This window comes from Ascaphus truei, chromosome 5, assembly GCF_040206685.1.
Source record: "Ascaphus truei isolate aAscTru1 chromosome 5, aAscTru1.hap1, whole genome shotgun sequence".
NCBI lineage: Eukaryota > Metazoa > Chordata > Amphibia > Anura > Ascaphidae > Ascaphus > Ascaphus truei.
This window is the reverse complement of record NC_134487.1, coordinates 284,383,917-284,410,458: the sequence shown is the minus strand read 5'-3', so window position 1 is coordinate 284,410,458 and position 26,542 is coordinate 284,383,917. Positions and strand designations below refer to the sequence as shown.

The 26,542-nt window shown below is 45.7% G+C and overlaps 1 protein-coding gene across 3 annotated transcripts; it reads right to left on the bottom strand.

Annotated features, from left to right (window-relative positions):
- Positions 1 to 434: 434 nt before the first annotated feature.
- On the bottom strand, positions 435 to 25,917 carry RAD52 (RAD52 DNA repair protein). Of its 3 annotated transcripts, none has more exons than XM_075602393.1 (12): positions 25,746 to 25,917; positions 22,942 to 23,040; positions 13,058 to 13,159; positions 12,324 to 12,417; positions 12,175 to 12,242; positions 11,055 to 11,173; positions 9,972 to 10,047; positions 8,421 to 8,641; positions 7,926 to 8,083; positions 6,299 to 6,388; positions 4,838 to 5,062; positions 435 to 2,824 (listed from the first exon to the last, which is right to left on the bottom strand). In XM_075602393.1, the coding sequence occupies exons 1-12, from the start codon at positions 25,905 to 25,907 to the stop codon at positions 2,763 to 2,765; spliced, it is 1,476 nt and encodes a 491-aa protein (XP_075458508.1). In that variant the 5' UTR covers positions 25,908 to 25,917; the 3' UTR covers positions 435 to 2,762. The 3 variants fall into 3 exon arrangements, with proteins under 3 accessions (XP_075458508.1, XP_075458510.1, XP_075458509.1); XM_075602395.1 differs by lacking the exon at positions 25,746 to 25,917 and adding an exon at positions 25,617 to 25,638; XM_075602394.1 differs by lacking the exons at positions 12,175 to 12,242; positions 12,324 to 12,417.
- Between the last annotated feature and the right edge of the window lie 625 nt (positions 25,918 to 26,542).

The window sequence follows — 26,542 nt, the reverse complement described above, 5'->3', positions numbered from 1 at the left end:
TAGAAAAACAAAAAGAACGATTCCTGCGCTCCTAACAATTAGACTTGCATATTTGGCCGCTTAATTGGTCATAGATCAGAAGTCATAATGGTCAACATAATTATTTTGAGATTTTTTGGCAAATGAATGCAGATTTCTTCCCCCTTCCCCTGACTTGCATTGGGTGGAGGGAATTTGTTTTCAGTAACAAAATCTAACAATGCGGCATTTCCAGTGAATTATGATGGAGTCTCCGACTAATTTGGGACGAGTTGCCCGGTATTACCAAGTGACAATCTCAGGAGGGGTTACTTTTTAGGAAGATGCAGGCGGATCTGGACTTATTTCAGAGTTTTGAGCCATTTAGAACGGCGTCTCCCACCCAACGCGAGTCGGGCAGTTTGTCTCCGGCTGAGGATCTGCCGACTGTGCGCAGTTCCAGGGATAAAACGGAATTCTTTTTTCACAAACATGTTATTTTATTCGTAATAAAGCCAAGCAAATATGAAATCGAACTTAAAATGCATCCAAAGTATATCAGACCAGGGAAGGGAGCGAAATACAGAAAAACAAGAGAGAAATCCAGTGCGGAATCGGCGTTAAAAGCATTAAACGCAACACAGACCGAACGAGACGGAGATCAATAACAGGCGGTTAAATAACATTGAAAAGAATTATTCTAATAAAAACGGGGTTTTATGATATTCTCACAGATTTGTGATACTCTTGGCACATGATGCGGGAATGTCGTTTTGGGAGTGGAAGGGTTAATAACTGTAGTCCTCAAGACCCCGCCCCTAATAGGTAAGGTTATCCCTGCTTCAGCACAGGTGGCTCAATCAGTCCCTGCTTTAGCACAGGTGGCAACAATCAGAGGCTCAGTTGAAGATTGAGCCTCTGATTGAGCCACTTGTGCTGAAGCAAGGATATCCTGAAAATCTGACCTGTTGGAAGGGGGGGGGGGGGCGTCTTGCGGACTGGAGTTGAAAACCTCTGGGTTATAAGAAAGTCTATTACTGAAAATATTAAAAGCTGCCAGCGTGTCGCTTTGCAGCAAGTGTCAACACATATGGTAAAGAAACGCAACCAGCAACATGCCTGCAGACTCTGAAAAGGTTTTATTTCTTTAAAACTAGTTTAAATTTTAGATTATAAAAGTGTAATACATACAAACCTTTTATCCTGAAATGTGTGCGCCTGTCACAGGAATCTGCAGCGTGTTGCACAGTAAGGCACTGAACGCCCCGCGGGCACCAGGAGGAATAAGAGGTTTTAAACCTGGAACTTAACAAGTAATATGTGGGGCTTTCACCGTCGAGGGACCTGCACTATATTGCACAGCAAAATATAATATATACTGCTGTGTAATATACTGAACAGCAGTGTGTCAAGCAGCTAATGATCCCAAAAATTTAGGAGTAACTGGTAGTTAAACGGTTAAAATGTAGGTCAGATCAGTAATAAACAAATGCAACATGTTCTGGTGAAAGATTCCCTTCCCTGAATTTGGGGCTAAAATCATGTTTTGGGAAACATTTTGCAGCAGAAAACTGCTCAGTACCCAAACTGATTAAACGTTTCAAAAGACTAAGGGCCTCATGCAGAGAGCAGCGCTAACATGGAAAGCGGCATTAATTGGCGGATTCTGCCTTCAGAAAGGCAGAAACCGGCAAGTTTAAAAAAAAGCGCCATTTTTTTTTTTTTCCTTCAAATTCGCCGCGCGCCTGGAGAGTTTAAAATCTCTCCAGTTTTTTTCTCTGCCGTATGCAGAGAGCCGCGATCGCCATCTAGTGGCTGTTCGCGCCAAAAAAATGGCGCGATTTTCAACATTTTCCCTCTCCACCAAGCAGCTGGCGCTCCACGGCCGGTGGAGGGGAAAAAAAAAAAACCGCGAATTTTTCCCCAATAGTTTCAACAGCGCTAATAGCGCTGGTTGAAACTCTCCATATGCAGAAAGGCAGTTTTCTGCCCTTTCTGCATATGGAGATAAAAACTCTCCAAAAAAGGTAAAATGTTTCCCCCTCTCCAATTCTGCATAGCGCTGCTCTCTGCATGAGGCCCTAAATCAGGACCCGTCTGTGATCCTATTAAAAACCTTACACAACACCGCCCAGCGCGGGCACACACAACCCCCCGCACTGGGGTTTGGGGGCACACATCCCCGCCTAGCGCAGGCGCACACAAAGCCCTGCACAGGCATACACAGCCCTGCACGGGTACATACAGCCCTGCGCAGGCACACACAGCCCAGCACGGGCACACACAACCCCCCCGCATGGGGGTGTGGGGGCACACATCCCCGCCTAGCACAGGCACACACAGCCCTGCACGGGTACATACAGCCCTGTGCAGGTGCACACAGCCCAGCACGGGTACATACAACCCTGCGCAGGCGCGCACACAGCCCAGCACGGGCACACACAACACTACCCAGCGTGGGCACAAATGTAAAAAAATAAAATGCATTACAAATGTGAAATTCTCTTTGGCATGAAAACCTCTGTAAGAGACGAGAAACACGTAGAAAGTTTCCTGAAGACGAGATTCACCTCGCAGCTCAGACTAGTAACAGGAGATGCCTTACAGGGAAGAATCTTCATCACCATGTTCTATATACTGTACACAGACAGCGCACAAAGTTCCTATCCGTGCCAGGATTACATTGTCCGTGTAAAGCACGCGGGGCAGGGCTGTTTGGGTCCCTGAGCTGCTCATGTCCCAGAGGAACGCGTTCTGCGCTGGAGGTGGTGGGGGTGAGATTTCCAGGCTCTAAACGCTTATTACTAAGGCTCCAGCCTCCTCTTCTTCATGAGCACACCATGGTTCTGCCGGTACGGACTCCTATCTGCAGAGACACAAAGGGTTACTGAGCTGGGGGTTCAGGATGTACACCCTGAAGGTGCCCTCAGATTTCATCTCCCGCATAAACCTTTGGTTTTAAGATGACCTCATTGCATCGGTTATTTTTAATGTTCTGATGAGAGATGGAATACCATACATGGCTCGCCCTCTGCAGTCACCCTCAGACTGCCGGGAAAACACGCAGACTGGGGATGGTCAGAAAAAGGCCAAATGGAATCACTGCAAATTGTTAGTTAACATCCGTAAGGGATGTATGACATTCATTACAGAAAACCCCAAGCTCTCAAAGGGTTTCCCTGTTAGGACTAAAGGGATCGCTCAGTGGCATGAATAATTAGCTCAATGAGTGGGTGGTTGGTACTTTACATCTATATATATATCTCCATCTCCTCCTCTTACCGTGCACTTCACAACTGGAACAATCTACCTGAGACTCTGAAAGCCGCCACCAGTCTAAGGGTGAGGTTCCAGTGCGTTCTGTTGCACGCGCGCCCGGCGGGGGGGGGGGGGGGAGGGACAGGGGCGGCGCGTGCATAGCGCTGCACCGCGACCTGCAGTCCAAAGAGGGAGCGTTTGCGACGGGACGGAGCGCGGTAGTGGGTTTGCAGGGGCGTGGCCATGACCTCACACGGCTGGTTCGTCCTCATTGGCTGAACCGCTGGCGGGGCCGTGGTCACGCCTCCGTCACAAACTCTTGAGTTTAAATTCCCCTGTCTGACTGAAAACCGGTCGCGCACCGCTGGGGAAAGGTGCGCGACTGGGACAGGCCTGACTGGGGGATGGAGCTTTAACTACGAGGCGTGCGCTGTAGAAGGGACTGGGGCCAGCCCGTTATTTCAGGACTTCAGCGGTCTCACTTTTGAATCTGGTCTGTTACTGTTACATACGCCTATAATATATATTATCTTTAACTGTTTATGCAAGGTCTTTAAATATAATGTATAACCCTGTTCATTTAATGTAACCATCAGCGGCGAATTTCCCATTAGGCCGGCAACATTTTGGGGGCGGCAAATTTCCCTTTTAGGGGAAAGGCCCCGCTCTCTTCCCCACTGATTGCCGGACGAGAGCGTGAGGCCCCTGTACAGTTCTTACCTTCTATTTCGTGTCGCGCTATTCATTCCTCAGCGTCAAATGACGCCTCAACATCGCGTTACCATGGCAACACAACGCCATGTGATGTCACAGCGTTATTTGACGCTGAAAGAGGAGGGTGGCACCAGGTAAGTGCCAAAGGGGCGCCAGTTTTCTAAATCCACCCGTGGTAACCATGTATTATCATAACTCTGTGCCCAGGACATACTTGAAAACAAGCGGTAACCCTCAATGTATTACTTCCTGGTAAAGCATTTTATAAATACAATAAACCTATCTATATATACACACACAATATAAGGCAAGCGTAATTATTTGAACTAAATGTTTCCTATTTAATTGGAGGGATTTTACAACCTGTACCTATTCTGCTTCGTGGGGATCCGAAAATCTACAGTTTAGTGGTTTTATTTCTATTCTGTGTTTTTACAGTTATTACGATGCCATCGTTAGTGAATCTGATAAAAGTGAAGTATCCGATGAGAATAAAGGTCATGACCCGATAAAAAGAAAGCCTTATCTACTCCGTATACCAGTGTATATTAACATAATGTTATTGTTATCACACCCCATTGTACTACTTTGCACAATATGTAGACGCCTTATAAATAATAAATAATAATAATGTTCATTTTTCAGCAAAGAAATACATACGGGTGATTGAACCTGAAGGAAGCCACTTGCACGTGAAAGCTTTTAGTGCTTTGTGAGGCTGTGCTTTTAAAAACTGTCACATGCTGTGGGGAGAGACTTGTTGGTTATTACAGTGGGCTGGAGGGCAGACCTGGCAAGGGTCATTGCAAACCCCCTTCCAGATAGAGGGGCCCGGCAGGGCATTGCGTTGAGATGTGTTGCCGGTCGTAGGAATTAGGTTACCCTTTGCTGTGGCAGCTCTTTGTACCTGGTCCCCGAGGTGCAGCTGGGTTCCCATGTGTCTGGTTCAGGGAGGTGGGTCGGACTGCCTGATGCTTGTCCACTCGTTGGGGGGTCTTGCTTCGAGTCATCATCTGATGCTGCCCGAGGGGCGTGACTGGATCAGAGAGGGCGCAGGACGCAGTCTTGTTGCTGAAATGTTCCACGTCACTGGCGTCTAACGGGATGTCCCAGAGCTCGGGGTCATCTGGAACTAGATGAGGGACAATGATCACTGAATGTACCCTTAACAGGAGCCATGGGGGGTGGCTGTCTCGGATTTCTGATGACACTATAAGTATCAGAGGTGCTGGAGTGCATTGGGATCCTTAAATCAGCTTTCTGGCTTCTACTTCTTATGGAGCGGTACAAACCTGTCCCTCCAAGCAGAGAGAGCGAGAGATCCTTATTGCTGACTTAACTGTGTCGTTGCAAAGTTAAAGTACACTGGTAACACAGCGGCAGCAAATCAATCTCAACGTATTTACGCCAGCACTCTGGAGAATGATAATCCCAGCGCAGAGCGAAACGCCCACACTGCTAATCCTGAAAATAACATTATCATCACATTGCGCCTCGAGGGAGGATGTCCTCCCTAGAATGCAATCAGACGGATGATTAGGGTGTGTGCTGGGATGCTTATTCTACGGAGGTCTATCCAATTTGTATGGTATTTGTTCGTGTTCTCATTTCCATCTCCACTATATTTTATATGCGCATGCTAAATTATCCAGGTAAAATGTGGTCAAATGCAACCAGCCCTTGTGTTTGTATAATGTAATTATTGATGAATATTCGGCTCCTGAGCACAGATACAGAGACCTCTATAGACTGTGTCCTCTGATGCTCTGACAGTGCTCCTTTCAGAACACACGGGGACGTGGCCTGCGTTACTAATTCCAGCTCAGGGATCTGATCGTCTGTGAAATAACTCGCTAACTTTTAGGAAAGTCGCTGGTATAACGTTTAATGTTATTCCAGCCTCACCTCCTCACTCGCTACGGTATCGATCTTTACCGCCGCCTGTAATTGAGCGATGGTAACACAGGAGTTTCTCCCTTTCGGAGGCAGCTGTACAAAGCACCGAACAAGAACTGTACTGATAATCATGCAGCCTCCCCTGGGGTGGAATCCTAAGTCTGAAGTATAGGCTTTGTATGCTACAATCTTCCCACGCCTACAGTACAGCGCAAACAGAATAGGTGTGCGCCATGCACTTACATTAGGCCAGAACGTTTACATGTAAACACAGACATCTGACGGCAAAATAAAATGGCTCGGAAAATAAAGAGCAGGGACTGCGCTATACGGAGGGGTCATGCATTGCATATTTATTTATTTCCGTGCACTGTAAGACTACAGCAGGTTCACAGATCCCGCATTACGTGTCAGAAGATGCGACGTTGTCGTGGTTAGTAACTGCTCTGCAGCTGCCCGTGCACCGTCTCACCTGCCAGCAACTCCTCCCCTGGCGCAGCCTGCGCCGCTGCTGCTGGAGTGCTGTGATTCAGGGGAGGGACCCTCTGGCCGCACCCGGATACTGAGAGAGAGGACAGAACAGCCAAAATAAGGGACAACCACACAGAGAACAGTCCTAACGGGCAAAAGTGAGCACTGGTATATTCAATGGGTTAAACTGAATTACATAGTTACCTAGTTGATGAAGTTGAAAAGGCAAAACAAAAAACCCCAGTGACACATCATCTAACGGGAGAAAGGGCAGCTCAGTGAGTACAGACACTGACTGGCACTGAGTGTGAAGCAGGGGAGCCTGGGAGAGGGAGCGGCTCAGTGAGTAAAGACACTGGCTGGCACTGAGTTTGAAGCAGGGGAACCTGGTTCAATTCCTGGTGTCGGCTCCTTGTGATGTGACCTTGGGCAAGTCCCTTTACCTCCCTGAGCCTCAGGCACCAACAAATAGATTGTAAGTTCCACGGGGACTGTGCCTGCAAAATGTCTCTGTAAAGCACTACGTAAAACTAGTAATGCTATTCTTATCTCATAAGGGGAAAATAAACTTCCCGACTCCAATAATGGTAATCAGATTTTCTCCCTGGATCAACATCCTTCCCGTTTACTTATTTATCCCTGTATACCTTTCCTTTCTAAAAAGATCTCCAACCTTTTTTGAAAATAACTATTGTATCTGCCATCACAGTCTCCATGGGTAATGAATTCCACATTTAAATTTCCCTTACTATAAAGAATCCTTTCCTATTGTTGCAGGTGAAATCTCCTTTCCTCCAACCTAAAAAGGTATGACCCTGTGTCGTTTGTACTGTCCGTGGGATGAACAGTTCTTTTGAAAGAAAGTTCGTTGTATTGTCCCCGAATATATTTGTATATAGTTATCAAATCCCCTTTTAGACGCCTCTTTTCTAATGTAAACAAATTAATTTAGCTAGTCTTTCCTCATAACTCTGATTTTCCATCCCCTTTATTAATTTGGTGGCTCTTCTCTGCACTTTTTCTAGTTTCATAATGTGTTTTCTATGGAGTGGCGCCCAAAAATTAACTCCATATTAAAGGTGCGGTCTTACTAAAGATTTATATACAGTGGCACCGACCTATATCTATATCTATATATATATAATAAAAAAGTATAAATATTTTCAAGTCATTTTCAAAGCTTTAATGTGCCTATGGTAACCAAATGCTTTTGAGGATTTTTACCCGCTATGTTTTGGTAATAAGACCGTTTGTTGAACATGCAGGCAAATTGTCAAACAGTACCTACAGTATGACACCATTAACAAGCAGCTAAAATATAGGACATTAGGTATCTTTAAAATCAAACGTTTGCCAAGACCCAGAGTGGACAAGAACATTAGTTTTTGCAAAAATAATTAAATGTTTTATAAGAAAGCCGGTTACATGGAGAAGTTAAAGAAAAATAATATATGTGCTTTAAAAAAGGATACGTGATTTGCCTGTCACGTGAAACTTCCCTATTAACTCCTTCAGAACCAGTTAAAAAGATGACCATGGGTAATCCTAATTGCCCTGAGCCAAATGTCCAGCAGTCACACCACCCTCCCTCCCCCCTCATGCACATGGCTCATTCTCCCTCCTCTTACCCTCCCGGCCAACCAGGGGGGTGAAGCCTGCGTCTCGGCCGTGCTTCCTCTCCATCTGCTCGCGGAACTGTTGCTGCAGCTGCTTCTGGCGCAGTTTGCGTTGGTATGTGGCGTCTATTTCTGTGTGCAGTGAAGGTCCCGCGAGGGCAGACTCTGAGCTGGAGACGGGTAAAAAGTGGTCACTGTGCGTGTCTGAGGGGTATTTAAAATCTGAGAGTCAGGACCTACACCGTGCGGAGAGCAACCTCTGACGGGCACAGCGGGTCACGCAAACCCTGCAATGGGAGAAATGTACACCCCGCATGCCATCGGTCTCATCTGGGCACTCACTGGGTCATAGGTCCCTCCTCTCTGTTGCACTTCAGGGGGAGGGACAGAGGTGGGAAAGCCCGACTCGCCGAGCCATGCGTACCTGCTGCCATTGTTACCCTACAGTTGAATGAGACATAGGTCCGCCCTGCACGTGTGAAGCAGTGAGGCTTGGATCTGGCATACCCTGTACTTGTGTGGCTGTGCTCTGGGTGTCTCAGGGTCCCTCCCTCCTCGTGTTTCGTGGGCGAGTGGTTACTGAACCCGGGTACTTGCTGCACAGCTGGTTCTGGTTGCAGTCGATCCACGGGTTTCTGCTCCCGCAGGAGGCTGTTGTATCGCGTTTTCTCCAACGAGGGATCGAAGTCCAGGCGCTTGGTCTGTGCCAAATCCAGTTCTGGCTGCACCTAAGAGGGAACATACAGCTGTGTGATAAGAACCACTTCAGAGGTCAGAGCAGGGTACTATGGAGAGGCAGCTGTGATGCAGGGCACAGTATGTGTGAGGTACAGCAGACAAAGCCAAATAACTAATCAACCCAATTATAGCGATGACTTTAGGAACAACATGTGATTTTCGGTTGAAAGCAGCATCTCTTACCCGTTCGGACCCCGATTTTATTTATAAGATCCCCTGCAGTGTTCAGGAGTTCTAAGCGTTTGAAATAGTAAGTGGAGGTGAAAATGGAGGACCCCCCAGGGCCCAGTGCAGCCCAAGGGGTACCATGGGCACCTCAAAAGCCTAGGTGAATAGGAAATGCTCGGGGGTCAAGATATTAACATTATAGGAGTTCAACTTCGGGGACGATTGCTCCTCTAGCTCATTAAACACGCTTTCTTTAGAAGAAAGAAAAATCATTAAAAAGGAAAAAAAATATATATAACTTGATTTAACCCAGGGGCGCTCAACACCAGTATTGACGACACCCCCCTCTTCCCCCCAAACAGGTCAGGTTTTAAGGATATCCCAGCTTCAGCACAGGTGGCTCAATCAGAGGCGCAGTCGAAGACTGAGCCTCTGATTGAGCCACCTGTGCTGAAGCAGGGACTGAATTGATTTAAGGCAGGGGTGATCAATGCCAGTCCTCAAGTGCCATCAACAGGTCGGATTTTTAGGATATCCCTGCTTCAGCACAGGTGGCTCAGTCAAAGACCGAGCCTCTTATTGAGCCACTTGTGCTGAAGCTGGGATATCCTGAAAACCTCATGTTGGGGAAGGCTTGAGGGCTGGAGTTGAGCACCCCTGATTTAACCTATTAACTAGCACTTAATGCTGTCCACAGTGATTACTTCCTTTCTGCTGCACACCGGACACTTCCATTCTGTGTAGAGCATATGGCTGCCGCTGTTACAGGAAGCATTGGGTTTGCTGTCTATTGATGACATCATTTGTAAAGATAAGAACTAGATGAAGTACCAGCTCCGATTTCACGGCTTTATCTTCATGTCTCTCGGTAGGGGCAGCGGGGAAAATGTACTAAGCAGTGCTACACTCCATCAGACACATTTCATAGTGCAAGTGAATTGGCTGCAAGGAGCCTTATGGCCTAGCACTGCTTAGTAAATAGGGGCCTGTATAGGGCACAATCACCTTTCCTTTTCCATAGTAACAATGTCCAGGTTCAGTGTGTTTCTAGACTGGGTGAGGCTCTACATACAGACAGACTGCACATTACATCCCATCACCCTCAGGTGAGAGTGGTTCTGTCGGATCGGTCCAGAGCTCAGCGTCACTCACCTGTCTAGGCAGCTTGTTTATAGCACGGAGATAATCTTTGTCCATGATGCAGTTCCCAAGAGAGTTACCGAAGCATCTAAAGCGAGAGGAAGGGCCGTTCAGAGTCCTTTCCTTAACCCAGGGGATCTCAACTCCAGTCCTCAGGACCCCAACGGGTAAGTTTTTCAGGATATCCTTGCTTCAGTACAGTTGAAGACTGAGCCACAGATTGAGCCACCTGTGCTGAAGCAGGGATATCCTGAAAACCTGACCTGCTGCGGTTCTTGAGGACTGGAGTTGAGATCCCCTGCCTTAACCCCTTCAGCACTGCTGGCTCTCCAGCAAAGAAAGGGTTATTACAGCAGCATTGCATGTTTATCACAAACCTGAAACGCAAACATTGCACGACCTCCTCACTTCTTCTTGTCAAATCACACAGAAACCACTTGAGGAGTGACAGAAACCCCAAACTTTGCCTGTCAGAGAGTAACATCCACCAACTGCGCCGGCAACTCCCCGGCGCCACACGCCCAGACCGCCGGCAACTCCCCTCCGCCACAATTCCAGAGCGCCGGCAACTCCTCGTCACACGCCCAGAGCGCTGGCAACTCCACACGCCCAGAGCACCGGCAACTCCCCGCGCCACAAGCCCAGAGCACCGGCAACTCCCCGCGCCACAAGCCCAAAGCGCCGGCAACTCCCCGCGCCACAAGCCCAAAGCGCCGGCAACTCCCCGCGCCACAAGCCCAAAGCGCCGGCAACTCCCCGCGCCACAAGCAAAGAGCGCCGGCAACTCCCCGCGCCACAAGCGCCGGCAATTCCCTGCACCACATGCCCAGAGCACCGCCAACTCCCCACGAAACGAGCACCGCTATCCCCTACCCCACGCCCAGAGCAGCCCCACTGCCTAACACCGCGTGCCTAGAGAGCCACAACTCCCTGCGCCAAGCCACCTCCCCACACCCAGACCGCCTCCCTGCCACCTATGCCCAGAGTGCAGCTACCTCTCTGCCCCACATGCACAGCTATCTCTCAGACACTAAGACACACTCACAGCTATCTCTGCCATGCTCCCTCTCAGGCAGCTAGCCGCTTTGCTCTTACCGGAGCGCTCTCTTTAATCCGTCGGTGACAGCCTCTTTCCGTGCCTTCTCCAGGGACAGGGCTTTGGACTTCAGCCCCTCGCTTACACCGTAGCCGACATCCTCGTGGTACGAGCCATCCTGAGCGGGGGGGCACCGGGAAATGATTAAGGGGGGAGGGAGATAAGTGGTCATCAGCGAAGTTCCAACTCGGCCTCAGTCAGGACAGACTATTCATTTATACGCTGTAAACAAGCTGCGGTAGTGGTTGAATGCAGATCACCACCTCTCTGAAGGCAGCGCCACATGAGGCCTCGTTCAGGGTGCTGGCTTCGGAGGGAGGGCGTGCTTACGTGCGAGCTGCCGTCCGAAACAATGTATTGAAAGGGAATACTGGTTGACAGGGTAGCAGCTGCCCTGTCTCCGAAGTACGGAGTTGACGCTGGCTACAGTTTCACTAAACAACCCAAGTTGTTTTTTGAAGCTGCAGCAGCGTCACTGGTACTTCGGCAGCCAATGAAATCATTCTTGAGAATGATTTCAAGACAGCAACTCCGATCTCTAACCTCACGTCTGTAGCCCCGTCTCCTCCCCGCCTCCTCAACTCCTGAAAAAGTCTGCTGGGGATGATGTGCACACATCGCCCAGCAGACTGCCGCTCGCGAACGCCCGCCCTCCAACTCCTCCTCTGGCACGCTGAACGAGGCCTAACGCACATGGATTGCATTAACAAAAAAAAAGTCCTAAGCAAAGCTGACAAAATAAACTACACCAGCATATTTAAATGGCTCCACAAAAAAAAGTATTAATCTGAAATTGAAAACACACAGTAAAGGATGAACAGGGAGAAGGTTAAGGCAATAAAAAATATATATATATATATATATATATTTTTAGATCTGTTTAAATACATTTTTGAACTGTACATTTTTAAAAGTTCTCCATCCTCTTATCATGTTGTTAAAATGCAGGCACACATTCTCTGGAAATATGGAGAGGACCAAAATAAATGTCCTGGGCCCTACAGACACGTTGCAGCAAGCCGAGCAGACAATGCTGGGGGCCGACACCTTCTGCTTCCTCGCGGATGGCGGGACATGGGCACAATGCTGAGAGACGCAGGGAATCAGAGCCAGGCTTACCTTCAGCTGGACTTTGACAAATGCACACACCCCCACGTAGAACTTCCCATTACTCAGGTCCACAAAATCTGCCGAAGAGGAAAGGGACGAGCTGATAAGAGCTCATGCAGTTCTCTTAGTCCCCAGTACGTCCCAGTGACAACACTCACCCACATTCTGCTGAGTTATTGAATGGGACCAGCCGTTGTAACCAAACATCTCATTGGCCAGACCGATTACCCGGTGTCCCTCTATGTAACATACCTGGCAGAGGGGAGCAGGAGTTATTGGCTTTGGGGAAAGCTTTACATGTCAATATATATATATATGTTTCCTGACAATACATTCCCTAACCCCAACACTGCAATGTGCGCTGTGAGCACATTACTGGCAGCTCTGAAAGCAAAGGGGTTAAACATTTAGCTAAAGGGTCAGCTTTTCCCATGTACTGCATCCAATTGATAAAGCCACCATTACAAATTCAAGGATAACCTAGGGTGAGATTCTGCATCGGCACATAAATATTTATATTAGCAAACTTTAATGGATGAGGACCACGGCACCAAAACATCCACACCACGATACCATGTGGTTGTTTAACCAATTCCAGTGAAACTACCAGTAATTATTTATATCCGTGGGCTGATACTATAGATCTCGTATGCATTTACCCCAACCCCTTGCAGACACACGTACCATAACACCCTCCTACTGTCTCTAAGTTCTCTCTACTTACTGCTAATGTCATTTTATTGGAGTTTTTGGTACAATTCAGGGTAAATTTTTCATATTCACTCAAACACCTTTAGGTCTATCAGGAGATAATCGCCATGTTTGTGAATGATTTAGTACCCAAAAGGGAGACTTCCCCACCCACGCACACCCCACTTTTGCTCTATCCTACCTTCTGCCCCCCGCCCGCTTGTCTGCTGCTGATGTACTCGGGACCCAGCTTCTTCCGCAGAGCATCCTGTACAGCTTGGTATTCCTCCGCGGTGTACGGGTGCTGCGATGACAAAGTGTGACCACCGGGGGAGTAAAAGTCCATTCACAGGGTCACAGAGAAAGGAGCGACTTTAACATCACAGATGGCACTTGGGCAAAAGGGACTATAAGGTTTGGTGGGAGGCACAGGAATAACAGGATCAAGACTCAGTGGGGCCCCAAGATAACCACGGATCCACATTAATCAGACGTTAGCTTTGTTAAGGTCTAGGGACATATTAAAACCCCCAGCAATAATCCCTTTAACCCTACGTCGCTCCACAAAAGACAAATATTCTACAAAGAAAGGCGATTGATCGTCATTAGAAGCCATGCTATATATTGGTGAGCTGTAGGAGGTCAGAATACAACTTGCCATGAAATGGTGGCTGGTTTTTTTTGTTTTATTTACTTTTCAGTGAGTTTCCGAATAGCAAATAGACATCACCTTTCAAAACCTTCACACTTACTGTTCAAAGTCACGCGGGAAAGAAGTTGGGGATATTTAGGCTACCAGGAATAATATTTCTATTCTATAAGTGAATGTTCCGACCGGCAAACGAGACCTTGGAGAGTGCGAATACAATTTTGATATACAAATGTAACATAATATTACAAGGATTGAAGGAAATAAACCTATGAAAAGTCCATGGCATAAGCACATCGCAAACAATTTTATCCTGACCAAATGAGGAGAAAACTTGGGGCTGCCAGAGAATGTTTAATAGTATAGGGGGGAGGGGGGTTATATCAGACTCGACCAGAGAAATGCAGCATCTTTAGAATTTATAGATGGTCATTTGAACTATAAATCTTACTTTCTTATGTTATCCATGCAAGGGGGGGGGGGGGGGGAATGGATGCAGCCATTTAGCTCAGGAGCAAGTATCCAGTTCTCTTATTGTTCTTGGAGTGGTCTGTTGGTTTCCCGAGCTTGCGCTGTCCCGTGGAACACTCCGGAAGGGGCAGTTTTCTGTGGCTTGGGTGTTAGAATCGTCTGATGGTCTGGGATATCCTCAGGATGTAAGAAATGGCTTCATCTCACCCAAAGATATTGAGATCCTTTATGGCTGGCAAGAAGCTTGAATGGGAGTCTCATGTCCTTGGAACACAGAGTAACTCTGTGATACTGCAGAAGGATCGGCCTTTGATTAGCATGGAAGGAGCCAGGTCACAAAAGATAAAACGTCAAGCCCTTGAATGTTATGGAAAGTGAGAACGGGACTGAGGACGGGGTTGCCTCCCTTGATTTAGTATTATATTTCCCTTTTTTTCTGTGTGTCTTCTTGTTGGTTCTCTCTTTTTTGGGGGTTTCTGTGGCTTGCCTACCCCAGTGTTACCCATCCCTTTTACCAGCACCCCCCATTTTTTGTATCCCCCCCCCCCTTCCTTCCAGCCCTTATTTTTTTGTGCGTTTACTAAGTATTCCCTCTTTATGTCATGCTAGTTTGTGTTCTTTGATGTTATCTGAATGTACACTACTGTCCTGTGTTTGTATACAGTGTATGGGGTATGTTCTTATTGTCGATTTACAGTAAATGACTTTTTCTAATTCCCTTTTTGCCCTTGTTTTTGAGTGCTGGTTCCTTACTCCTTTGTATCTATATGTATTGAGGAATATAGGGCTCCTTTTGGGTTACCTGAACCTATATGTGTTTTTTTCTTTTTACTTACCTTAGGAGTGCTGACTCACCACTGTATATAGTTATGGAAAGTGGCTTCCTGAAAGATGTGCTATTCTTTGCCTAGAAGAAGGGTAAATCACAGACACTAGAGGCATTTTATGGATTAGGGCCCAGAGCTTTATGCTCTATCCAGTAAGAACGATTCCTTGGCCAGATCTGGCACCAGACAGAACAGATGTAGCAGATACCCTGGGAGAGTCAAGGGGTCAATTTTCTCCTGGATGCCACTTATATTGTCTTCTGCTCTCCAAATCTTCATGACCAACTTGTAGTTCTATAACTTGCTTTCTCCTCAGGTTCGCCAGTTCCTTGCCGAGATCTGATTGCGTGTTACAGACTTGTGTGGGTTCTCAGAAAAGCCGTTTATTTTTATTGTATTAAACAGTCAGTTTTGTGAAGATCTTTTTAGAATCTTTGTGAAGATTTTTTTGGAGTATCTGTGTTGTGCTGGTCATTATGGATTGAAGACCATCTCTTGTAAGAGTGTGGCTTAGCATCAGTTTCTGATTCAGAACTGGAGCTAGGCAACACTTGATTTGTTTCTGCTTTTTAAAGAAAAAAACTCGTAAGACTTTCTGGGTTGATAATTTCCTATATTTCTGAGACGTGTTTGCAGCTTAATTACTTGGCAAAAATTATGTAAAATTACTAAGCACGCAGGAGGTCTGCAGTCATGCGTGGAAAAGCCTAAACTACCCGAAATGTTTTGTAGATACTGCTGTGTTCAATGAGGGGAGCAAGAATTTAACACAGGGTGAAAAAACGAGTGACGCCGCGGTCACGACTCCTCTAAACAGCCAAACGCATGTAGAAAAGTAAAAAAACTTTATTGATCAAACAAGTGAACAGCCATAGTCATCCTCTGACGCGTTTCGTCCGGGTCACGGACTTTTTCAAAGAAGAAAACTTTTTCACTCGTTTTTTCACCCATCTCTTCTACTTCCGGCTGGAGCACACAAGGACACCACTACACAGCAGACCGCTGGGCAACCTCGTAACCAGCACTTCGGCAGATCACACAAGGAGTCGTGAGTACTGACCGCTGGGTCTATACCGGGACACAGGGCGTGGGTGAGGCGTCCTGCTACCGGTTAAAGGGACTTATTTTCGGGCATTTCCCTGGACGTGCCCGCGGGTATTTCCCCCGGTCCAAAGCCCCCCGCCCTGTCTTAGTCTGCACGGCTATATCTTGGTTGCCTATTGTCTTTACTACTCAAAGGATGTCCACCTCTTGCTGCCATGGACTTGCATAATTAGAACCACCACGGTTTTGGTAGCCACGGTATCCCGAGGGGTCCGTTCCCCTATCTCTTGTCTACGCAAGAATTTAACACATTCTGGATATTGTTCAGGTACACATCAAGTAAGCCCACAAGCACCCCAAACTGGCTGCCATCTTGGAGGACTCAACCGTACTCACTCAAATCAAGGTACCACAGCTTGACAATGATCTCCGCCTTCAATATGACCACCCCAGGTAATCTGTGCTGAAACGAGCGGACAACACAGTCACAGGGTAGTGCCATGAAACAGACAGACACAAATTCCTCATAAGGCTGTCCCAAAACCAAAAAAAAAAAAACACATTAGGAGAATACTGCAGGAGCCCTGACAGAAGACATCATATCTCCTTTCCACCACTTCATAGATCTTAAACCAACAAGTTTGGGATACTTCCACATTTCTGCCATTGTGAATATTTTTCTGGATTCTGACAAGGTTTTATTTTTTTTTTATCTTCTTCCATCCCTTAAGGTGAGCACATACCTCCCAAAAAGAACCTAAAAGTAGACATTACAAAAGGATATTCACTTCTGCATTTTTACACAGACCCGTCCCAGCAGCAAATGGGCCTTACAGCTGTACTCTCACTCTCAACCGTCATCGTAATCCAACATGTATCTAATTCAGTGCAACAATACTAAAGCGTGCGGGGTACTAATACTTTTTACATTTTTATTTAGGAAAAACTGTAAAAAAAATAAATAAAGATTTACAGATGAACCATTCTAGATTTCTTTTGAAAGGATATTTGCGAAATTGATCTTAAACATTTCCTTGCTTCAAGTCCCTCCGTGGCAGCATTTTGGAATGAGGTGGGAACGCTTGTCCCCCTTTCAGCAGAGGGTAGGACAGTTACTTACTAACCAGAGTATAACAGGGGGTATTCCTCTCAACTAGATAGTGTACAAATGTCAAAATTGAATTAGAAGTTCTCACAGGCAGGAAATTATAATAAAAAAATAAATAAAATAAAAAAAGGGGAGGGGGTTGATCACCTAATACTGAAGTACTCATTTACTCTGCACTATTGCTACTGGACTAACACGCCTATTTCTATTTAAATCATAATCCGGTTAGAAATGGAAGCAATTGATACCGCAGCCCATTTTCATGGTCCTGCATATAGGGCAAAATCGTTCCTTCTCCCGAAAGCCATTGGTCCTGTACACAGTATTTCACAGCTTTGACTTACAGCTTGTTGAGCTTCTCTTCTAAAGAATTGGAAGGATTTGGGCAAATGGCAGAATCAATTCCTAATTGATATGAAATCAAGAAACTACCTGTGGTTTGTATTGCAGGATCGTTCCAAGAATGATTTTTTTCTTAAATGTATTGTTATTGACGGTGAGAAGGCATGTAAGTTCATCTACTCGTCTTGCTGATATAAGTGCAACTAAATGTACGACTTTATGAATCAGAATATCAAATAGAATACTCATGATGGATTTAAAGGCTCGAGTAGCGCTGCCAAGACCAGACTCGTCCCATGTGGGAATTGGAGAAAGATGCATCTAAGAAGATATTTCCCCTGGACCGAAAATGCATACTGAGCCCTGTGGATCCTCCCACTGCGAGATATATTGCTGCATTTTTTTTGGTTGTATCTTGAAGTCATCAAATCTCCACCTGGTTTCTCCCATCTTGCCATGATTGGAAGACAAAATCTCCATACATAGAAACAATTCCGTTTGCGACTGAGGAAATCCACTTCAAGGTTTGCATTTCCTGAATTAAGGTGCAGGGATCATGGATATTTCTTTCTGAACAATGATTTCTGAAGTCTGGATCATGCACTACTTGTTCCAAGGAGCATACCGCTGTGGGAAGTGTGAGTAGGAGGTCTCTTTGGAGTCTCAGATTGCTGGACTAAAGATGCAATTTGCAACGTTGAGGGACATTGACAATCTTGAAAGGAGTCTAGTGCTCGCTGAGCAGGCCCTTGCTGGGAGTAGTGGGGCAGAAGGTGGAGCTGTGAGTGAAGGTAGGTAGCTGGGTAACAGAATGGGAAGCAGGGGGAAGAGGCAGGCCAGTTCTCAGTTGATCCATCCCAATAGATTTGCCAGATTGAGTGAGAAGATATTGGGGGTGTCAGGTCAGGAATGGCAAGGCTGGGGGAGACCAATTCCTCAAGCAGCCAGTGGAACAGTTCGCAAGCACAGAGGGGGCTCAGAATACTCGGAGACCAAGAAAGGTTGTGGTGTTGGTAGGGGACTCCATTATTAGTAGTAGGGTAGGGAGGTCAATCTACTGCCATGACCGCATGAACCGAACAGTTTAATGTCTCCCAGGTGCTCGGGTTCGGCACATTGCGGATCGGGTAGACAGAATGTTGGGAGGGGCTGGGAGTGACCCGGTGGTCTTGGTACTGTAACGAAATTGTGGGTAATCAGCGCATTAATAAAGGCAGTATGCTCAGCTGGTTACCCCTATTTCGTATTGGGGATGAAGTGGTTAATTTGATGTGCACTGTACATGTGTTATTTTTCCCTCTGCCCCTTATTGTCCCCATTTTGCAGGAGTGTGTGTGCTTGCAATAGTGTAAAACCCAGTACACTGACGTTACTCGCTTTGGACACAAGATGTCGCTGCGAACGCTAAACCGCAAGTATGTGGATAAGCGTGGCGCGGTCTCTTTGTTCCATTGCCAAGTATAGGTATCCATTACTGAGACTGGAAGCCGTAACCGCAGAGTCAATTGAATCAAAGGGCTGCGGTTTACCGTTTCAAGTGGTACTCTGATACAATGATTCTCCATCCCGGTTAATGGCGCGTCTTGAAAGGCAACTTGCAATTGGCGTGGGAACTCCGTAACCGCAAGTCAATTGATGCGAGAATCCCATAGCCCAGCATTGTCAGTTCAAGAAGAAGCCATAACTCGGGAAGGAGAAAGGGCCAGCAAGCTGAAATTTGGTGTGCAGCCCAGTGTAACACCCTAAGCACCCACATATTAAAAATATATTTGTAAGATAAGGGAAACAAGTATTTTTGCTGCACTTTTAAAAAGGACAGGCAGGATAAGGCTTTTTTTTCTACTGTCATTGAAATGCACACGGGGACCAAATGTTGACACCTATGAGCTGGGACACTTCCCTATGTAAGCTTCTTAGACCACATGCTGAGGCAATGCCTGTGAGTCTAGGGAAGTATTGCATATGAAAGCCCCAGAGTCAGGATGTGTGAATTAGCCAAGATGGTTGCTAAATAGGAGATCCTGTTAGCCGTCTGGGCTAGCTCACACCCAGAGTTTCCCTCCCAGCCTGAGACACGCCAGGTACAAAGGGGAGTACACATATGTTAAGCAGGCCAGGTAGCAATGTCGCTGTGTTAGCAGGAAATCCCTAGAGTGCCCACTCTCCAAACTGTGGGCAACTTGGGGATTGGGGAATGAGTAAATTCCCATGAGGGGGATTGGGTGGGTATGTTGGAGATAGGCCCTCAGACCCTATATACATGCTGCCCAAGCTATCCCCGTTGTCTTTCGTTTTTCATTCTACAATGTGAGCGGACTTCCATCACACTTCTAACAGCGGATAAGAACAGCAACAACCCTGGAACGCAAAGAGTATTATTACATCGGAAACAAGGCCATAACTCTGCGCCAGGACTCCGTTATTGCTGGGGGTATCTATCAGACCCCAACGGACCAGAAAAAACTTTGCACTATTCACAGAAGGATTGGGCTGGCAATTTGCAACCTTGCAAAAGGACTGCATTTTAACGGACAATATTCTGGTGCTTTGCATCTTTCTGGACATTCAATCCCGTAAGTGCTTTTATTAAGTGTATTCTAAGGTTGTCGTGTGTCTGTCTAGTAAGGAAATAAAATGACAATTTATTTTGCTCAACTTGTGTGCTCAATCTCGTACCCCAAAATATAAATGTGTTGATAAGTTCCGTCCATCGTGACAGGTACACGTTGGCACCAATGATAAAGTTAGACAAAGATGGTCCTGAAAAAATATTTCCGGGATCTAGGCCACAAGCTTAAGGCAAGGACCTCCAAGGTAGTATTTTCTGAAATACTACCAGTGTCATGCACTAACCAAGTGAGACAGTTGGAGCTTAGGGAGGTTAATGCATGGCTAAGGAAGTACTGTAGAAAGGAGGGTTTTAGAGCAATGGAAGTCCTTTTCCGAGAGGTGCCATCTTTATTGAAGGAATGGATTGCATCTCAACGAAGAGGGATCTTCTGTCCTGGGGGTGGGGGGTGGAGGAAGAGAGAGCATGTTAAAAGTTGGAGGAGATTGTAAACTAGGGTGGAGGGTGGGAGGGTCAAGAAACAGATAATGAACTAGACAGAATGGATAGGCATGGGGAAATAGCTCGGGGTCATGGAGATAGAGTGGCAGTTTGGCAAGCAATGAGGCACCATATTAAATACAGATAATACTAGTAAACTTCTAAAGACTAAATCCAATAGGCGTAGAAAGACAGGAGCAGATAAGTTAACAGCAGCACAGGATGGAAGGAAAAAAAAAAACCTTTCATGCATGCTTGCTTATGCAAGAAGCCCAACAGATAAAACGGGGGAGCTTGAATTGATTACTACGAGAGCAATATGATATCATAGGCATTAAATGAAACATGGTGGGATAAACATTATGACTGGGCAGTTCATTTAGATGGTTATTCCCTTTTTTTTGGAGGGATCAAGTAAATAGAAGAGGTGGTGGAGTATGTTTATATGTTAAACCGGATTTTAAAGCCATTATAAAGGGATGATGTTTATGAAGGGATCGCTGAAAATGTAGAGACTTTGTAGGTAGAAATTAGCAGTGGAGGCAAAAAGTACCAAGAAAAGGTTTGTAGAAAATAAATACTTTTGCAAATGGAGAAGGCATCAAAAGTAGGTCATGTTTGCATAATGGGCAATTTTAACTATTCTTCAGACAGACTGGAGCAATGAGATCAGCATTATAACTAAAGGAAACAGGTTATCGGGGGTGCTAAAAGAATTACCTGACCCAAGTTATTGAGGAACCAACAAGGAGAGGGGCAGTACTGGATTTGGTCATATCAAAACAACGTAGAAGTGATAACAAATATTCACGTCCAGAAATATTTAAGAAAAAGTAATTATAACATGGTCTCTTTTGAAATAAATCATCAAAAACCACATTATATTGGTTCAACAAACATAAAAATTTAGAAAGGCAGATTTTAATGAACTGAGGACTAATCTAGAAGGATTACATTGGAATGAAGTTTTTGAGAGAACAATGTGGAAGATAAATGGGCAGTCTTTAAAACAGTTAGAAGCGCACACTTATCAGTGTATATACCCGTGGGTAATAAACATAAAAGAAACAAGTCTGACCCAATGTGGCTAAATAAACAGGCAGGGGAGGAAATGAAAAAGAGGCAGGCGTTTAGATTCTTACAAGTCAGACGGGACTGAGGCATCATATCAGAATTATAAGGAACGTAACAAAAGTTACAAAAAGGGCAATCAAATGTGCAAAAATTGGAACTGAAAAAAAGGATTGCAATAGAAAGTAATTTTAACCGTAAAAAGTACTTTAAATTCTTAATAACAAAGATTAGGACAGAATATAGAACCCTATACAGGATAATATTCAGAAATACCTAATGGATAACAAAATTATTAGCAATAGTCCGCATGGATTTATGAAGGATAGATCATGCCAAACTAGCCTTATTAGTTTCTTTGCGGAGGTAAGTAGGCATTTAGACCAGGGTAATGCAGTTGATGTGGTCTACTTATTTTTTGCAAAGTCTTTTGATACGGTTCCACACGAGGTTAGTCCAGTGTTTTTCAACCAGGGTTCCCAGCAACTCTCGTGTTCCCCAGGCATCTTGTGCTTGCAGACAGCGGGCTTAGCAATAGTGCCCAAAGTCATGCAGTAGCTGCAAAGGCAAATAAGATCTGATCTTGCATTAGACAGGGAATGGATGGAAGGGAAGCACGCATAATTATGACCCACTATAAAGCATTAGTAAGATCACACCTTGAATATAGAGTACAGTTTTGGGCACCACTCCATAAAAAAAAAAAAAGAAGAGACATACAACTAGAGTGCAAGGAAGAGCCACCAAATTAATTGAGAGGATGAAAAATCTGACTTCTGATGAGAGGCTAGCTAAATTAGATTGGTTTATATTAGAAAAGAGGCATCTAATAGGGGATATCATAACTATATACAAATATATTCAGGGACAATACAAGGAGCTTTCAAAAAAACTATTCATCCCACGGGCAGAACAAAGGACTCGGGGCCATCCCTTAAGGTTGGAGGAAAGGAGATTTCACCCACAAAGGAAAGGGTTCTTTACAGTAAGGGCAGTTACAATGTGGAATTCAATACCCATGGAGACGGATGGCAGATACAATAGTTATTTTCAACAAAAGTTGGACATCTTTTTAGAAAGGAAAGGTATACAGGGATACACCAAATAAATAAAACATAGGAAAGATGTTGATCCAGGGAGAAATCTGATTGCCATTATTGAAATAATGTTTTCCCCCTTATAAGACATCATTGAATGATGTATCACTGGGGTTTTTTGTTTGCCTTCCTCTAGATCAAAATACTTTTTTAATGTCAATATAGGATAAGTATCTGTCGTTTAAATTTAGCATGGGTTGAACTTGGACATTTGTCGTTTTTCAACCTCATTAACTGTGTAACTGCAGTCTTCAAGGGCCACCAACCAAGGTCAGGTTTTCAGGATAGCCCTGCTTCAGCACAGGTGGCTCAGTCAAAGACTGCACCACCTGTGCTGAAGCAGGAATATCCTGAAAATCTGACGGTGGCCCTTGAGGACTGGTGTTGACCACCCCTGGGTTACAGTATTCTGGTCCCCATCCACTTACCTGACCGAAGGCGACAACCCCGCTGCTGCCCGATCCCGTCAGCCCGGGTCTGATCTTGTCTCCTCCGCCACCTGTCCAGCTTGCAGACATGGTCCTCTCCTGAAAATAAGCAAACTTTGAACATAAAGAGGTGGATGCAAAACATGGTCAGAGCAATGAGGCATTGCAGGTAGCGGTTAGTATGATAGTACTTTGGGGGACTGTTCTAGTTATCAACTTACAGCATCACTTTCTATTTAAAGCTGCAGACCAAGCAATATCTTGTTTTAAAATATATATATTTTTTTAATAAATCAGTTCTGTACTATGAGAAAATACTTGTAGCATTTTATTTATTTTTTAAACAACTCTGAATTACATTTTTAATGTATTATAATGTAAAACTTTTTTGTTTCTATAGCAACCATTTATAAAGTCACATCTCCCTTCTTCTGAAACAGGCTATGGCTCACCCTTTTTGAGTCCTGCTCCCCCTCTAGCAGTGCACCAATTATATCTAGTGACTGCCTGGTCACATGATCTTCCCCACTTGCATCTTTGGTCCTCTTCTGCTACACTTAGGCCTCGTTCAGGGTGCCGGAGGCAGGAATTGGAGGGCGGGCGGCAGTCTGCTGGGCGATGTGTGTTCATCCTCCCCAGCAGACTTTTTCAGGAGTCGAGGAGGCGGGGAGGGGGCGGGGCTACAGACGGCAGGTTAGGGATCCAAGTTGCAGTCTTGAAATCATTCTCAAGAATGATTTCATTGGCTGCCGAGGTCCCAGTGACGCTGCAGCAGCTTCAAAAAACGAATTGGTTTGTTTATTGAAACTGTAGCCAGCGTCAACTCCGTACTTCGGAGACAGGGCAGCTGCTACCCTGACAACCAGTATTCAATTTGAATACATTGTGTCCCACGGCAGCACGCCCTCCCTCCGAAGCCTGCACCCTGAACGAGGCCTTACAGCCATTTAGTGAATCCCTGAGCCGAATCTTCGCCGATCGATCACAGGAGAATGGATCAGCAACTTAGCTAATTACTTATCATTGTGTGGATTATATTGATGCACATAATAAAGGGATTTAAAAAAAAAAAAAAAAAAGGCAGCTTGGACTGCTGCTTTAAGGAGTCATTTAAAAACAAATATCTGCCTCTCTTTTTTGAGCATAAGCAATGTATATGCCTTTATAAAATATGAAATCACTGCTGCTAGTTTAGAGATTTAAGACCGGGCACAGTACCACAACATTATCCAAGGCACATGTACGACTGACTAGAAGTCATGACTGACACCCAAAAAATGCTTTTGATTCAAAACCCCACATTTTCACATACTTGTGTTCCTGGAGCTAGATCGGATGATTATAGGTTTATACCCTAGTGGGCGTGCAGAGTGTGCTACAATCCCATCTGTATGACCTTGGGCAAGTCTATCTCCCTCAGGCACTCAGAATTAGATTGGGAGCTCTGCAGGGCAGGGGACTGTGATTGATAAAATGTACAGTGCAGCAGACACAGTCAGATGTATGCATGTCTTTATATAGCGCCATTAATGTACATTGCGCTTCACAGCAGTAATACACGTGACAATCATAAATAACAAAAACAAATAACACAACGGGAAAAAAGTGCTTCAGACATAAAAGTAACTTTTAGGAAAAGGAGCCCCAGCGCCGAAGAGCTTACAATCTAATTGGTAGGTAGAACATACAGAGACAGTAGGAGGGGGTTTTGGTAAGTGCATCTGTATTAGTAGTATTATTATAATATGGAGCGGTTAGTGTGGATTAAGAGGCGAGTAGGGGGTAATATGCGAGGGAGAGGTGACAGTGATGGGAAGTTATATACTCGGGGAGAAGTAGTATATGGAGAGGTGGTCAGAGGGGATGTGTGGGGTTCCTGCACTCATCTCCCTTCCTGCAGATCCCTACTCTGGGGTCACAGCGACAGTCCCACTGCTGTTCTGTTGACCTCACACTTCCTGCCTCCCCACTGCAGCTAATCAGAACGGCGCTCATCAGTGCATGTTGGAGAGGATGGTTCCAATGTACAGCGACCTCTCTGAGCCACTTCAAGGGACAGGGTAACACGGGGAGGTGCAAGACCCCGGGTAGCAGTCTTACAGAATTCAGAGCACACAAAAACCTATTTTTGAATTAAAAGTTATTGATAATGGTTTCTATTGAACAGATATTTATCACAGTAAATGTCTTAATATCGTTAAAGTTTTTGCCATTGCCCAACACTCTGTTTAACGGTCAGTGTTATACAGGAACACAGATTCTGTTTCTGCAGAACTGTGCAAACGTCTGGCTCCCGTGGTAGTCCTGGTTGTGATACCATTTAATCTATCAACAGGCTGTACTACATTTACAGAGCTCCCCAAACCTGCCAGGTATTCAATGTGTTACGCAGTCAGTACCTGTCAGGAGGAGACCTGCGAGGTTTGGAGAGCTCTGTACGCTCCATGTATCTACGAAGATCTCTCCTCACGGCCCAGTAAAAGGAATCGCAGCCTTATTCCTATATGTATCACCATGTAGCACATAATTAGAGAGAAACCAAAGAACGGTGCAACATGCCACCCAGATCTAAAACAGGGGTCCAAAGAGACGCTACTGGCAAACTGCGGGACATGCTCATATACAGTACAGGGACCCCACATACTGGTCAGAACCAGTCCATACACCACACTCACCCAGGAACTCCCTCAGAACCTAACCAACCCCAAATAAAGAACACACTGGATCAGAACCGAACCCATATCAATCATAGGAACAGAGCCATATACTCTCTGCCACTCCGGGGTCTGGCTCCGGGATCTCACCTGGCCCTCCCCTCGCGCCGTCCCGGGCAGAAAGCGGCTCCTGACGCACGCGCGCTCACCACCAAAGCGGGAATGAGGCCCCTCCCACACCCGCCGGCACGTGCATCTAGACCCAGCTCTGGTCACGTCACGCATATAGGTGGGCACAGGACCGGCGGCCATTGCGGCAGGCGGCGTCACGGCGGCCATGATGAGAAGGTCAAACTTGCTGCTGGGGGGGTGTTTTGGGTCATATGATTCACACCCGGGGAGATTGTGTTCCACGTTCTTCCCATTATGCGGATACCCAGCGCAGGCCTCTGCGGGATGGGAGGAGGAGAGGGGTGGGCTCACTTCAGTTGTCGTATGATGACAGGATATTTGGTTGCGTAAGGTGGGGACCCATTCCAGCCTGTGGGGGCAGGCGATGTGATGGGCTATACATATGCTCCCTGTATCCATCATCTGTTCCTGTGGCCCCGCAGGCTGGGGTCTGGATTAACAGTGCAAAACAGGGGGTTACAAATGGCACTCCTCCTTTTTAAACTAATTTAAAGATTAAAAATGAGTCCTCATCCTGGGAGCAAGTACATAAAGTGCAAACAATGTGACGATTAGTCCATAAAATGTGACACCAGATTAGAGTCCTGTGATATTCAGTGCATAAAAAATAAAAATTCTATTGATAAACGATTATACACTGATTTGCTATAATCAAACCATCCCAATTATTGTTCCGCCAATTAAAAAATGTGCTGTCCGAATGAGGGGAGCGCAGTGTGGTAACCGAAAAGGAAATAAAATATAGTGTAATAAAT